Consider the following 17,398-nt stretch of genomic DNA (forward strand, 5'->3'; position numbering starts at 1 on the left):
AATATTTTATTTTTTTTAATTAGGTCTTTCTATTTTTTTTGTTAGTATTATTTTCTATTTGTTTGTAATTTTCTATTTTTCTTTGTTCTGTATGTATAAATAAACGAAAAAATATATTTTTTACAGTGTTTTAATTTATTTTAAGCATAAATGAAAAAATATATAATATGAAATTGTATCCGCCGGGCGTGAAGTACCGATACGTCTTAGTGAAAGAGTTCCCAACCGTTATAAGCTGCGTAATTAAAAAGGGAATTTACCGGTTAACAGGTAAAACAATTCTAGGAATATCACACACATAGTATGAGGAGACATAAACCAATAAATCTATATAAATACATAAAGTTATGTACATAAATAAATGATATTATAACTATAATCAGCAGGCATTTTCGATATTCCGATAATATATAAAGTTTTATTTAGATTGCTATTTATTGAAGTAATTTATATTTTCCTTATATTAATTAATTAATCAAAATTAGATTAAATCAATATTTAACAACTTTTGAGTTGTTTTTTTTTCTGTTTTTATCAAGAATAAAAATAAAAACAAGACAGGGATAATCTATTTTTGTTTGAAGTACATAATTTATAAATTTTTTTCTAAAGCCCGCTACATCAATATGTCTGAACTAAATTCAAAGGAATTTTTGTTTTTTGTTTAAATATTTTCATCTCAGAAAAAAAAATGCATACTAAATCGAATTTTTTTTATTTACTAACTTTTATTTTATTTTCAAGGAAAAATAACTCTTGCTACCTATATCAAGATATTGTTATCTTGTCCATCTTAGATTATTATTAGATTATAATATTATATAATTAGCATATTATATCTACTTTATTCACAATTGTATTAACCTACTGTATATTGATATCCAGGTGATAGCATTGTGGTGAATAAGATGGGCGTATAAAGTTGGGCTTCTAACCTTCGAATTCACTTAGCCGTGTTATAATTACAATAACAATTATTATCATTATCTGACAAAACTGTTTATCAAATCACATCTTGGTATAATAATCCGATTCATAACATAAGGAAATAATCCAATTCCTGAAAAAAATTTATTTTGACAGTGATTTCCAGCAAGAAGCTTTCCCGTTTTATATCAGGCTTTGACAAAAACATTTCAAAAGAATCGCAATTATATTTTTATAAAAAGCCTGCTGTATTTTTAATTCCATTCCACGAAAACGAATCATACGCTCCAAATATAGTCTCTTTATGGTGGGAGGCATAATTCTCACAGGACGAAACGAAATAAAAACGAGTGGCCGACATTGCAATACAGTATAAAAAAAACCTCGCAGATACCACACTGAAAATTGTGGCAAGCAAAGAATAATTAGATAAGAATTTATATGAAGCAGGGCTGAAATTCTAACTCCCGTAAGCAACAAAGGGACTTTCACAGAATGACAGAGTTCTTGGTTTAATATGATTAGCCCCGTAAGTTTGGTTCCATCAAGAAATTGATGTAAGAGTTCAGGGAATAGTTTGAAAAGTTTCTCTAAAGGAAGAGGGGACTTCGTAACTACTTTATTATATTTATAAAATATGGTTTAAAGAAAAGATCAACCTTATTCAAAAGATATCCACCATATAGTAGCATATAAAAATTTTCAATCTTTTTATCATATTCTCCTTCTTTGTAATCACATCTGTTTTCATTGTTTTTTCTTTATTGTGTATTATTATAATCTGTCATATATTTACAGACATGATATAGATCAGAGAGCTTAATCATATCATAGTTACAGAGATAAAAAATGATAACAGAATAAAAAGAAATTTAAACTAAACTAAGATATCATTTTAAACACATTAATTCCTATTTACAATGTTTACATTCAGTCTGGGAACTCCGAACTTAGCTTTTGGAAGAAAAGAAAGCTTTAAAAATGAAAAAAAAATTGAGTTAGTTTAAAGAAATATATTACATCCCTATCTGCATTTGGAAGAAGTTCTTGACCATCAGTTACATCAAAATGTGAAGGTCCGTGTCGCGTTTAACCCCCAACTTTTCTCCTCTAACTCTATGAAGGTTTACATCTCTAGTTTATTTGAGCTGTACTATTCAAAGCAGAAAAACCTGTACAGTGGACAGCAACGTCTGATAGGAAAAAAAAAATTATTTATCCATTTCTCGGATTCAAACCAATAAAATATAAATATTAACAGTAATATTTATAATTGATCAGCTTAGTTAGGAATAATATGATGTTATTTTCTGTGCGAGAAAAATCTTGATCTCTCCGAAATTATGGATAATCTACATCAATTATAGATATATATCACAAAGTTGTATTTTAAAATAAAGAAATATTAAAATATTTATTTACAATTTTGTTTATTAAGTAACAGCGACTGTTAAGCATTTACGAAGGGTTTCGTATTACAAGCGGCGTTTTATGTTTTCATTCACCTAAATAGTTTTGTATCATAGACTCATGGTGATCAAATACGATAATTATAGTAAAAACATATATAATAATGCACATTAACAATTTTTTTATCAATTCTAATTTATTTTAAATTATAATTATCCAGTATATGAATTAAAATTGTTGAAATAATTCTTCCTTCATATTTAATACAAATAATATGTTTTTTTCTATTCTCCTATCCTACCTTAATATAAAAAATTAAAACACATTATTTCATTTATTTTTTTGGGCGTTCCGGGGACACTGCATCCTCCTATCTAATTTACACCATTATTATTCGGAGCGTTACTAATTGTAAGATACATAACAATATTTATGATTATATTTATTTTAACATAAAGGTTTAAATATTTGTGCTTTGGCACCCTTGTTGGGCTGCGAAAAAATATCCGCTACCGTTGTTACCCAACAAAAAATACAGATGGCCTTGAGCTAAAATAAATAAACATGTAGCCATAATTATCCATAGAACGGTTTAATGTGTAGGAAGAGAAGAAAAAAAATAGGACAAATTAAATGCTGGAATTCAAAGTAAATTTTCAATTTTGACTATATATTTTTTCGAATATTTAAAAAAAAAAGTTTGTGCTACTTCTGGCTTGAGCTTGGGGTCCCCGACAGAGAACCGCTGGTTTAAATTCTTGAGAGAAGGACACAGTATCCCCGATACATTCTAGAAAAATATAAATGAATTAAGCACTTTTGTGTTTTAATTTTTAACTTGGAGGAAGGATAAGAGAAATAGTAAATATAATTAACATTATTTGTAATATTTATCTCAATGAATTATTAAATCGAGGACTACGTTTAATATATGAAGAAAACATTTGCAAGTTTTTAAAACCCTAAAATGACTTTATTTTTGTAAAGTTTCAGCTTTTTTTTTTTTTTTAATTTTCAGACTATTACTTTATTCCTTACAAAGTCATTATAAAAGCCATCTATAGGTTTTTATTCACCCTATAAAAATGTCAAAATTATTATTTTATTTTTTTTACCTTCTAATAGTTTAAATACTTTTTTTTTTCTTTTCGGATCTGACGACGCCCCTAATACATCCGACGTTCCAACACATTGCCTTAGTTGGCAAAAAAAGTTAGATTTTTTTCAGATTTACAAGATATCCTAGCTTATGTGACAACATGTTGACATGGAACTTGTATTTTATATGTTAATTTAATTCGATTGTCGTAAACCTTGAACAATACAAGTTTACAACACAACGAATACTTCACCAATAATCCAAACTCCTTGATCAAGTTTCGACCAGGGTTGATACCGAGAATTCTAAAGTGAAGAGAGTGTCCCTCAGTTTAGTGGATCACGAAAATTCCAGCCCTCACCCTCGTCTCTGGAAGCTTAATCCCTCAGGCTATAAATTGCGGTCAGGATTGGAGAGCATGCTTAGGAGAAGAGAATATTGGTAACCTTCTAGGCGACCTGTCCCGGAAGTAATATAGTGTCTGGAATAGTGCCACTCTCTTAGGCTATTTTTTTCCACTACAAAATGTAATAAACAATAAAATTTATGCAATCATAAAATTTTTTAACATACTGCCGGTAAAATGTTTATGAGAACCTCAATTCTTTAGAAAAATTCGATACATTTTGGAAAAAATAATGCTTTACTTTACAAGCAATAAAACCCGAATATACTGGACTGCTACACCACACAGCATAATAATCAATTTTTTATTTAAAATAATATAAATATTTTTTTCTTTTAATTTCTATTTTTTTTCCTTCCATTATTATTATTTTTTATAACTTACTGATATTACATCTGTTCTTCTTTTTCCTTTTTTTTTTTTGTTCTTTTATCTATTTATTTTATGATAAGGTTTAAAATAAAAAAATATTAGTTATATATTAATTTTTGTTTTATTTTTGTCTATTTTATCCCTCTCTCAGGGGGATAAAATAGACATTCATAAAACTCATTCATCTCAAATTTTTATTTCCCAGTAATTTTTCACTAATATTCGACTTATTATACAATTTTTATTTAAATTAAAAGACTTAATTAATCTAAATAAATAAATAAATTAGAAACCGAATGAAAACATAGACATAAGTAAAAACAATAAATTAAAATAAAATAGTATAATAAAAAAAATTATTCAATTAAAAATAAATAAATAACAAAATTAAAATATAATTTTAAAGGGTAACTACATTATAGAGGTTAAGTTCCTGAAGTCCTTTTGTTTATAAGAAATACTCAATTGCATTGTGAACTATAATTGAAATCTATAGATGAATTTTTCAATAAACGTTTTGATTGAAAGAAAAATTCCATTTCCCGTGGCAAATCCAACTTCAAATCGAAGACTAGTTACATACAAGGCTAATGCAAGACATTCTTATATTTTTATTATTTTTTATTTTTTCTCAAATTATTTTTTCAGTATATAAGTTAATTCTTTATTGTATCAATTCCTTTATCAATCAATTCTATATTAACTTTGTATTTTTTATTTTTCAGTTCTTCAATTAAATATTTATTAATATTTAATAAATATTAAATTGGGCAGCGGCAGCAGCGTGGTAATGCGCCATTCTACCAATCCACAGGTTGTCGGATCGAATCCCGGTCCCACCTGAGCTTTTTTTTCAAGTATAAAATAATGCAAAATTCATTGACAACCTCTACCCCTGGGTATTTGTGAGGCCCGTTAGCCAATGGGTGGCACTCACAAAAAATAGGCGTGGGAGCGACGAACCCACCCTGCGAAAAAAACACGTCAAGAATATTATTATTTGTCGGATATATAATTTTAATTATGTACTTTTTTAGTTATAAATGTATTCTATTAATTAAAATTATTCAATAATAATATTCTAAATCTTTTGCATGAGACTAAACTCCCTCATCATCAATTTTAAAAGCGAATCTATTCGTTGTAATAAGCAGGCTCACCAGTCCGATCTGGTATAAAAGGTACATAAATAAATATACCATAGTTTATAACATCTACCACAGTCTATAAAGAATAATTTTTTTTTGGATGATAAAATATATAATTATTTTTTGAGTGGAATTATGATAATTAATTAAGAATAATCTTCTCTTGCAGAAGTTTGGTAATGATCAAAGCGACCTGACCAGCGATGGGAAACGTGGCAGCTGGAAGACGCGGTTCTGTCCTCAGTAAGGAGAGCAGCATCACCGACAGTAAGCCTAGCCGGCAGAACACATTAGCCGAGGACAGTCCCCCAGAGCCTCTCAGCGACCTCCAGAAGGCAGAGTTGACCAGGACCTGGAAGCTCCTCGAGGAGGACATTGCCAAAGTCGGAGTCATCACTTTCATAAGGTAAGTCCTAACCTTAATCCACTACTTAGTTTAAGAACGTTTCAGTTTAGGCAAACTTTTATTTTCTACAAAGAGGAAACATGGAAGGAGACAATTGAGAAGTTGAGGCTAAAACTAGCACGAACAACTTATCTGACCCTGATCAAGGGCCACAGAGAATGTAACACGATTATCTGGGGGGGGAGGTAACAGAAGAGTGGAAGCAGGCCTACCTCCGCTATAATTTAGGAGACAAAACTAGCTATTAATTATGTTTCCAAATTATTTGAACAAACAAATCATCCAACTTACGAATATATTTTTCGATCTAAGTTCTCCATAGCTTTTCGGCAGAAACGAAACCCAACACTCCCTCTGGCAGAAAGAATCACTCTGGCTATCTCTACAATTAAAACGAATCCGATAATGAAGCCTGAAAGAATGTACTCACTATTTGCCAATAGTAAACAGGATAGGACTGACCCCAAATTTTTTAGAAGCTCTCACAGATGAGGAAGCTAAAACTACATTAGTGTTAGAATTTTTAAAAGCACATCGCCTTCTTTATCAATTATAACTCCTCTTCGATTTTTATTTTTTTATTTTATTTATTTTTTTCTCCTTTTTTTTTACTTTAATCATGCCATAGGCGTTTATGACCAGACGGTTTTACGCCTTTAAGCAACAATCAACAACAACAACTTCCCCACCGTTTGGTCACGTTCAGAAGCAAAATGGGTGCTCCCAGACACAAGGCTCTCACAAGGCATAGGATATTTCGAGCCTAGCGTCTTCACCACGTGATTGATATCGACCTCCTATACTCTGACTACAGATTGATTAGGGAAACCTGAACTCGAAGGAAGATTTCTCTCAGCTAGTAACCCGACAAAACACCCATATTACCAAGATTTTGTATACGGGTGGAAAACTTTAATCTTTGCCGAAGAAGGCCTGGAAGGTCACCTAACTGATTATTTATTTATTTAATACCAGATCGGCCAGGTGGACTTTTTTAAATTAATGTAAAAGGTAAATGTTTTTTTGAATAATTAATTATGGGAAGGGGACACCCCCAACAATATACAATGTTATAAATAAAAAATAATTAAGATAAAATAAATAGATTAAAATAATGATTCTTAATAAAAGATAAATGTAAAGTTAATAACAAAAACAATGTCATTTATTGATTTAACAAAATATATAATTGACTTTTAATGAAAAAAAAAGGAAGTGAATTTAAGAAAAAGATGGAGAGAAAAAAAAATTAAGATAAAATAAAATTTTAGAGTGGCAACAACAGAACTTATAAATATAGAACTTATAACAGGATGTCCTGCAGCAGCCTGGGCTTCAGTCTTCGGGTTGTGGTTGGGTTTCCCAAGTTGTAGGTCACTGCTCATTTAACTGTAGTTAACTGGGAGTGGAACTTCATGAACCTTTTTTCGATGTAATCCTCTATTGTCTCGATGCGTAATTTCCGATGCAATTGGCTGTTTCTTACAAACCAAGGAGCATCCACTGCAATTCTTACGACTTTATTTTGAAAAGATTGTAATTAATCATTTTTGTAAAGGATGCTACTCCCCAGACTTCACAACCATACATCAGCAGTGGGCTGAGAGTTGTTTTAAATATAAGAATAGCTGTTTCTGGTTATAATTTGGATTGCTGGAACTTGCTGCAATCATTTATATTGCTTAAAGGTAGTAAAAGATGGGAAGGAATAGATGAAGAATAGTGTAAACTGCTTAATTAATTTCAGTTGTTTCCCAAGTTTTATTCAACTTTTTTAATGTACAGTTTTTAATTAATTCCAATATTTCATCGTTTTACTACTGAACTTCATCTCAGCTTATGTCAAACCTACGAAAAAATCTTTATCATAAAGTCTTTTATAGATTCTATCACAACAAACTCATGCTACAGGGGCCCATCTTAATTTTGCTATTTAAATATTTTTTAAATTATATGTTGCTAAACAAAATATTGCTTCTTATGTTGGATTGGGGTCTTGAGAATTTTTCTGAAGATTATTAGTTGACCTTTTTTAAATAATGAAGAAAGATGTGACGGTCAAAAAAACAAAATCTATTAATCGCACAACTCAATCAATTCGTAATTTGAATCGAGCATGTAATTCCTGACCTTGCAGGTAACATAATTTCGTCTTCATTCTGTATATTTTCTGTAGTAACTAATTTTAATTTTTCTATTATCGTATTCAATACAGCATCGTATTTCTATAAATCGTATTATCAAGTCTAACATTTACAGTTCAAAAGTTGATATTTCAATTACGAATGAATGAAATCTCAATTCTTTTTGCTTTCCCTTTGAAAAGGTCCATAAAAAAAAAACTTTTTTATAAATTAAAATTCTTTTTGCTTTACGAACGTCTTGAAATCTCATAAGGAAAGATTCGTTTTTTCTTTTTTTTTTTAAATTGATTCTATGAAAAATTTTTAATTTTAAAATTCATTATTTTAAAATCCGTGTGATAAACTTGATATATGCAGTAAAGATCCCCCTATTTTAACTAAAAATTTAACTAAGAAGCAAAAGCATCTATTAAAAGTATTATCATGATGAATTTTTTATGTCCATTGAATTATTTCAGTATGAAATATAGAAACTTGTTCATTGTTTAATTATTAAATATATTCAACAAATTCACTAGTGTTTTTATACTGATAAATATCCCTTTGAATTCTAAGGTTTCGAACTACTAAACTTGAAGGGACCTTTGGTCAGATACTTAAGGTAAAACCAACATCTTTGAAGAAAGGGGTGCCTAAATACTTGGCAAGGCTTACCATAATTTTGCCCCTAATAATTTCGAAAGAGTATTAAGACCTAAGCTTATTAGAGGAATACTATTAGGGGTGAGGTAGCATTTAACAATCGACCCCTAATTAGATGAAACATCGTAAGTAATACAAAATCCTGTTGTAAAATATTTCATATTCCGGATTGTTCATTTAGGTAGCATTTTCAGGTATTAATTGAAACCCTTGTTGGGTAAAAGGTAATTTCAATTACAATCTATTTATTATTATTATTTTTTATTTTTATATTTTTAATATCCTTTTTGACATGTTGTGTAAATTTGTTATTCCTTAGACAACCTCCACCTAGGATTAGTATGAATTCGTGAGTGGAGAAACCTCCCAATGCAATACTCCTGAAATAGTATATCTACCTGATCTACTGTTTCAGTCTTCTTGTTGTAGTGATTGGATCTTGTTGTAGTAAGTCAGTCACTAAACTTTGTACCAGTCGGTTGGGGAAGGAAAGCAGTATTCGATTAATTACAATAATTTGAAATTTCAAAAATTACAATTACAGGTAATCGTCATAGAACAGATAAAGAAGTTTTAATATTTTTTTGTTTATTCTTATTCTTTATCATGCAGTATAAGCTACCACAATTGCACAAACTATATTTATTTTTAAAGTGGCGTAAGTCCATTTATGTTCGAATTGAGACATTGAAGGTTGTGCATTAGAATTAATATAAAAATACGGGTAACATATAATATAGTAGAATAATGTTTTTGGGTTTATTATTATTATTATTACTATGACGCTACGGTCTTGCAAGAACCTAGGCCTCCTCCAGCACAGCCAACCAATCTGCACGGTCTCTTGCTTTCTCCTTTCATCTACCAACCTTCAAGATCTTCAAATCCTCTTCCACAAGAAGAGTTCTGTTCCGAGAACGTCTTCTTTTCCGTTCTCCAGCAGGTTTACCATAAACCGTCTTTTTGGCTATCCTCATCAATCCGATCATTTAACCAAAGCCACGATGCTGGGCTCCCCGAACAGATTAATCAGTTCCTCATTCCTTCTTCTTCTCCAAACTCCATTCTCCGAGACTCCTCCCCATATCCTTCTCAATACCATTCTCTCCCAGGAGTTGAGCATCTGTTCTCCTTTTCTTGTCAAGGGCCATGTTTCTCCCCCATAGATCACTTCTGGCCTTACGATGGTTTTGTAAATGACCACTCTCATTATTTTTAGAGAGAGCTCTAAACTTTAGTGTTTTTTCTGTGAGAAATAACATCTGTTTCCTGCTGCTATCCTGGCCTCAATTTCGCTCTCTACTTTGTTATCACATGTTGTTATCACCACCAGGCTTCTCAGGTACTTAAATTGGTTTAAAGAGCTGACATTGTGATCTCTGAACATCACTTTGCTATTCTCTTCCTTATCCTTTCTTGAGCTTTTCATTTATACCGTCTTGTCTTCATTCACCTTAAGGCCCAATTCATATACTGCTTCTTCGAACTTTTTTGGGTTAATAAATGTGTCAAATTTATAATCTCAATCAGCATAATTAACATTATTTAAATTATACGATTTTTTTGATGACTATGAATGGACTTACGCCACTTTTAAAATTAATTAAATGACAATTTTAATTATTTTTATAGCACAAGTCCATAGGAAAAGTAAATTTCCTTTGGAATAAAAATACAAGTGCAACTTCATGGCTTCGATACGTTCATTTCGACCGGGAGCCCTCTATTGCCCATTGCATGTTGATACAGTTTAATGAAATAAATTGTGAGCAAATTCTTGTTAAATTTTTTATTTTATTTTATTTATTTGTTGATATTTACAACTGTATAAAAAAATACAACCAGTAAATTTGATCATAATGACATATGATATGATACAGGATGTAGAGAAACTACCCAGTAGTAGAACTCTAAAACAGTTTACAATATAAGGTCACGAGGCCATCTTCCTTGTTAAATTTAGAGGCATTTTGGTTGACAAAATATAAGTACTTTTTTATAAAACAAAAATAAATCCTTGAAGAGGCAGTTTTGTTTATTGCTTAAATTAATATAAAAGTGAAGAAGATAACCTTTTAGGATCTCACACTATCTCTGACGTTCTCGCGCTATTTGTCTCAATGTGTTCCTGGAGTCCAAGCTGTACCACACAGTGGTGGAAAGTGTGAAAAAGCTTTCCAAAATGAAATGTGTCTAATCTTGTTGATAGGTTTGGTTTCTTCCACTCAAATCCCTAATCGAATTCACTGTAATTAATTCTCACATCCAACAATATCTGCGAGCCGTTATTTTAGCATTAGGAAAAAATGAGTTTTTACTGGTTGTTGTAATTTAGTTTTAAACTATCTGACAAAAAATATTTCGTACAAGTCAATACCAACAAATAATTGTAATTTTTCAAAACTAGATTTGTTTCTAAATGTCTACAGTCACTTCCAATTTAAATACAAGAAAAATTCGTTTAGGCACATTTTCACTTGACCAGAAAAAATGAGCTTTATTGATCTTTGTGATGAAACTGTTTTAAAAATGTACATTTGGAACTGAAACGTATGAAGTCACGGGGTCTTCTTGGTGTAACCAAAAAAAGGTGAGAGAGAACAAGAGAACAATAATCAAATTAATTACTAGGAATTAGTATAATATTTTATTTAGAGGGAAAAAAGTATTTTAATGATGGATTTATTAAGATTTATATTGTTAGACCTGAAAATATTATGAAAATGAAACAAAAAAATAAAATAAAATGTATTCCATTGAATTCAGCGCCCTGAATAACACTGGAATTCTAATACTTACAATTTAGAGGTTTTAGCACAAAAAGAGCACTTGCCCACCACTGTACGCCACTGTCTTCTCATCTCACTTCTTAGACCTCTAAGTTAGTGGAATAATGCTAATTATTATGAATTCCCTTTTCTCGGCGTCGTCCAAGCTGAGTAGATAAGTTAATTGTAAAAATAGAGTAATCTCACCTGATCCAGGTGTTTGTCCATCGCTGGCCAGCGATTTAGCAGTGATGGGAGTAGCCAGATTATGACATGAGATTGTGACGTAAGGTGGTGATGTGTGATTTACGGTGTCTTGAAGCTTGAGGGTGTATTAAATGAGATCAAAAATATCTGACAATACTCTTATGTGTTTATCCGACAACAAATATTTTGGATAAAAAACATAATAATAATAATTTTGGAAAAAAATCTTATAGTATTAAATAACAAGTCTATAGATAGAGCTTTTTACGACTATTGCCAACCGTACTACATATTCCTCAGATATGAAATATCAAACGTTTGTTTCACACTTACTTCAAAGTAATTATATATTTTACCACTAGCTATAGTAATAATAATAATAATAAAGACCTAACGAACCCGAAGGTTCGATGCCGATACCACCAAACACTCTGCATACATCCTTCCAGTGATGCCCCTCCAAACCCTATTCCATTAAATCAGTTTTAACGGAACCCTCCCATCTACGTTTCAGTCTACCCCTCGGACGGTTACCAATTGGTTCAGTGTTTATTAAAATTTTAGGGATCCGCTCGTTACTAAGCCCACAACCTTACATGCCCATCTTATACGCCGGAATGATTTAACTTGAAATATATTTACAGGGTGTAGGTCCCTTGATTCAGCGTTGTGTAATCTTCTAAATTCTCCCGTTAATTCATCCTTTTTCGGTCCGAATATTTTGAGTAATTCTTTATTTTCGAAAACCTTAAGACGCTGTTCATCCCTTAGTGTAAGAGGCCACGTCTCCATTCATAAAGAACAGTAGGAAGGATAATAGTTTTGTAAATTCTAATTTTTAAGTTTTTCGATAGAAGGTGCGGGCTAAGGAGTTTCGAAATTGAAAAATAACAAGCATTTCCAGCCTTCAACCTATCTTTTATTTCCTCATCAATTTCGTTTTTTTTAGTTACTGTAGAATCTAAATACTTAAACCTATCTGTCTGTTCAAACCTATTTCCTCCTATATCTATATCACCGAAATTGCTCGCGTTTCTACTGCTAACCGTATATTTTGTTTTATCCGTATTTATTTCAAGACCTAGTTCCTTGCTAGAGTTTATTAGCATGGTTAACTATAGTTATAAATTAATATTAATTATTAATTAGGCGAATTAATCAACTCACAAATAGAAATAATAGTGTAATTAACATTAGTTATTAACCACCCTTATGCCTGATAACTTCGGAAGCAAACAAGATGAGTATTCAAACTCTACTTCAACATCTAACTAGACCTAAACATGGAATTTACTACTAGTATGTAACTATAAGGAAGTTTAATACAATTAGTATGATGAAATGCTTGAAATTGCTACACTGACAATGCATATATCTAGATTAATAATAATAAATAATGCTATAAAAAATTATACACGTTTATTAAAAATGATCAATCCTATTCAACTAAATATTTTCACGAGATCTATGTTCTACACTGTACTATAAGAATCAGAGGTACAGATGTGACGAATATTCATCCAAATGATTTAAAGAGCATTAATAGGTTTTATTCACAAACGTACCAGAAAAATTTCCTTCAATTTAGTGTATTGTAGAATTCCATCGTAATTATATAAACAACAATAAAAAAAAAATAGAAAGTCTGTTTAGGGATAACTATTAAATATGAAAAGCTTCCAACGCATTCTACAAAAAAAAAAGAACGAAAAAAGTAAGTAGAACACTGAATTCGCACTTTATTTCAATTTAATATGAATTGTCACTAAACAAATGTATTTTTCAAATACAAATTTGAAATTATACTCATGAACCACATATAAATATTGTGTGTGCCTTCACTCACCTATAGGTGACAGCCACCTGAAATTCATTAAATTTTTTAAATGTAAATTCATGTTTTTAGGTAATTTAGACTCAATTTAAAAACTAATAATAAATCTAAAAATATTTATTAAACTACTTTAGGAGGTATTGAAGAATTAATATCATTCAAATTGAAATTATTAATAGCATTGAAATTCGAAATATAGTGATTTTCTATAGGGGTTTCAAACGAACCTACAATGCATTTAACTTATAGAACCTTTTGATAAGAAATTATAAAATATTTATTTATATTTTTGGTAGTTGCTCTTTAATATTATCGAAAATATTGATAGTGAGAGCTATAAAACTATTACCAATCCCATTATCAAGAAGTAAAGTCGTTTTAATTTATAATATGAGTGTAAATTAATTTACATTTATCCAATTGAAAATTTAAATTTAAATTCAGGAGCTCTAAATTACAATAATCAGTCGATTCAATCATCTTCTGTATCATTTATTCGAATTTATACAAGGGATTTTTAGCACCTTCATAGAGACGTTTCTAAGAACTAAATTCAAGTTTTTTTTCTAGTTATCAAGTTTGAAAGTTCTTCGAAAGTCAAATCTGTCCTTCCAGGAATTTCAAAGGATGACATCTAAGAAGATGCGATGTTGTTTGTCACTAGATGTTTCTTGGAAGATCTTACTTCAATAATCCGAGTTTTCCAAGGGGTGCTCATATACAAATCTATTTACTGGGAATGTAATGGTTTCCATTCCCTAAATAATGATTTGTTTGAATGACCCTTTACTTAACGAGCCAAAATATGTCATATTTTTTTCAAGAAATTTTTTTCTATTCGCTAACATCATTACAGGAGGGTATGAAAAAAAAAACATAATTTTTTCAGAGCTTAATTATTCCAGTTTCATGATAACATATCGTACATCTGCGTTCATTCCAAGAAATATATTTTAACAGTATGGCTATATATCATCTAGGCTGTTTACTTACGTCTTTTTATGACTCCCTTCTGGTTATCTACGGATTACGACCCTACTCTAACCATAGTAGGAGGCAAGTTTTCATTTCGTGAGACCATCACAGAAATAAAAGTCGACCCTTCAGGCCGGATTCGGACCGGCGCCGCTGCAGTACGATTTAGTCAACGATGGCCCTTTGAATCGCTCGGCTGCAAACGGCTCTGTCTAATTAAAAGGTGCGCCTTCACATTTGTCAAGTTTGATGCATTGTAGTCTAGGAAAAGCAAGTGAATGTTTTGTACAAAATGTTCATAACTCTTTATTAGATATTTATTATTTATTATCAAAATAAAATATCTGTCATTAATAAATATTCATTTTCTCATTACATTACCGTTAAGGAAATCATATAGTACAAGAGCCCAAGAGAAAAAAAAGGCAGTTATCTCACCCCAATTTTTGATTACTTTAATGAAAACTATGTATAATTAATAGTCAAAATTGATGAGTCTGCCAAGTATAGATAGGTAGGAGGAATAAAAAATGATGGTTTTTTCAAAGCGTTAAAAAAAACTAGTTTTTCATTAGGAGCTCTATATCTTAAAAAGTAGGAACAACACAAGAAAATTTTCTAGAGTAAATTAAAAAAAAAAAAAAAAAAAAGGACCCAATAGAGTTATTTACGTTAAATAGTTTTCGAGATACAGCTTTTTAAAAAGCAAAATTTCATAAAAATGTTGCATGGGACGTACTAAAAGATCAGTAGTTCGTGAATTTACTTTGAAAAATTTATATCTTAAAAACCATTTGACGTACAGATGTCTATTAGCACTCAAATCAAAGCTAGTTTAATGAGCTATATAGTAGTTCATGATATTTATCTTCGTAGGAGTAACAGTTCACATGAAATTAGCTAAAATAAATTGATTTATAGTTATTCGGACAAATTTTCATTTGCCAAATTTATATTCATATGTGAATATCATAAAAACTACTACCTCTAAGAAGATAAGTGTCATAAACTACTTTATAGTAAGTTAAATTTCCTTTATTTTGAGTGTTGGCAGACATATGTGCGTCTTATGGGTCTAGAGATATATTATCAATGTATATATGGATATTATCAAAAATCCAACATTTTATACGAACAACTATAAATTAACATTTTGTGAGTTTATTTTGTCAAACATCATAAAAACTACTACTCCTATAAAGATAAACATAATTAACTATTTTGTAGTAAATTTAATTAGCTTTAATTTGAGCGCTGGTAGACATCGGTACGTCCAATGATTTCTGAAATAAAGTTTTTCATATATCAAATTTATTGTCCGAACAACTATAAATCAATTTATTTTAGGAAATATCATGAAAACTACTATTCCTACAAAGATAAAGGTCATAAACTACTTTATAGTCCATTAAACTAGCTTTAATTGCTAATAGACATCTGTATGTCACATAGTTCCTGAGATATAGATTTCTCAAAATAAATTAACTAACTACTAATGTTTCAGTAGATTTTTAAAAAATTTTGCTTTTTAAAAAGCTATTTAGGTCCAATAGTTCTGGACCTAAATAGCTTTTAGGGCTCATATTTCAACAAATTTACACTTCTTTAAATAATGTTCTTTTAGATTTTCCAGTGTTGTTGGTAGTTTTTAAGATATAGAGCTCCGATTGAAAAATTAAGGTTTTGAAACAGCCGCCATTTTTTATTCCCCCTACCTATACTTGGCAGACTCATCAATTTTGACTAGTAATTATACATATTTTTCATTAAAGTAATAAAAAATTGGGGTGAGATAACTCCCTTTTTTTGTTCCCGGCTCTTGTACTATCGAATTATTCGCTCTGGCCAACTAGTTTCTAATAACTTTCCTGGAAGGAAAAAAATAGGTATATTTCCTTAATAAGGAAACTGTTTTGATGTTTAAACGACGCACTTTAAAATGATTGCTTCCGAGGAGATTTTGTAACTCATTTCCCTTCCTGACAAATCGTTTCTAAGCTGCTTTGTCCAAAGCAATTTTCTCATGATTGCGATCAACTTTCACAGGGCAACATTTATGTTTCCTCAGAGTAATTACGAATGAATATCTTAATAAGTAGGAAACAAATTCAGCAAACAGGATATTATTTGGCTAAAAACAACCCTACTGGGGGTCGATTAACTATATTCTAAGGGTTTAACTATTCCGTTGATTGCCAATTTGGATGTTTGGTACTTTTTTTTTCATTTTCCCTCTTTCATTAACAGCATTCTGAATTACATACTTTATGGTTTTATTTTTTTTTTTTTTTTGTGGGTCTTGAGGATAATATACATAATATACAATAATACAACTTTTTTTTGCAACGTTTTGCAACTTTATTGTTTGTACAGTCATGTCCTAAGAGAAAAACAGTTTTTAAGACAGCCATTCTCTTCAAATAATTGTCACGAAACTACAAGTACATAGTGCAATCTCTGAATAATATATATTCCAATCAAAATAAGGTTTAATACAAACATTACTTACATTTCTCAACCGCAGTGTGTTCTGCATTATGTTGCTATCATCGACAGGTTTAGGGAAGAACTGAATGTATGAATTTAGGTTTTGAAATGAATGTAAGGTTTGTTTAGGTTTCCGCACATGTAACGGTTTTTTTTTTGGTTTTTTCTCAGCAGGTCACTAGTCTGTAGTTATGTTTTGCCTGTTACAATTTAATGTTATCAATTGTGCCTTTATGTATTTATCAAGTTAGAATAACATGAATTAAAATTTTTTATATCTGATTTTTTATTGATGGCTTGATACATATGTTGATCATTTCTTTTTAATTTCGCTTGAAGGTTTTTTTTTCCCCCAATGATTTTTGGTGCATCGAATTAGAATATATGTCCTATTTGTCTAAAATGTGTAGTGAGAGCTGTTTGGATGGACACCACTGATCGTCAAGACCCACTAAAACCAAATAAAAAATATATATATGTAGTTGCTCTTTAATATTATCGAAAATATTGATAGTGAGAGCTATAAAACTATTACCAATCCCATTATCAAGAAGTAAAGTCGTTTTAATTTAT

General features: G+C 30.3%; 1 protein-coding gene across 3 annotated transcripts in view; it reads left to right on the forward strand.

Annotated features, from left to right (window-relative positions):
* Positions 1-17,398, forward strand: part of LOC106687509 (cytoglobin-2) — a 389,676-nt gene that overhangs the window by 212,908 nt on the left and 159,370 nt on the right. For all 3 annotated transcript variants that reach the window (XM_067052441.1, XM_014431436.2, XM_067052440.1), the window contains exon 2: positions 5,532-5,768. In XM_067052441.1, coding sequence (XP_066908542.1) covers positions 5,566-5,768 — 203 coding nt within the window. In that variant the 5' untranslated portion in view covers positions 5,532-5,565. The remainder of the gene's footprint in view (positions 1-5,531; positions 5,769-17,398) is intronic.

Source organism: Halyomorpha halys, unplaced genomic scaffold (assembly GCF_000696795.3).
Source record: "Halyomorpha halys isolate HHAL.00 unplaced genomic scaffold, Hhal_1.1 Scaffold972.1, whole genome shotgun sequence".
Taxonomy (NCBI): Eukaryota; Metazoa; Arthropoda; class Insecta; order Hemiptera; family Pentatomidae; genus Halyomorpha; species Halyomorpha halys.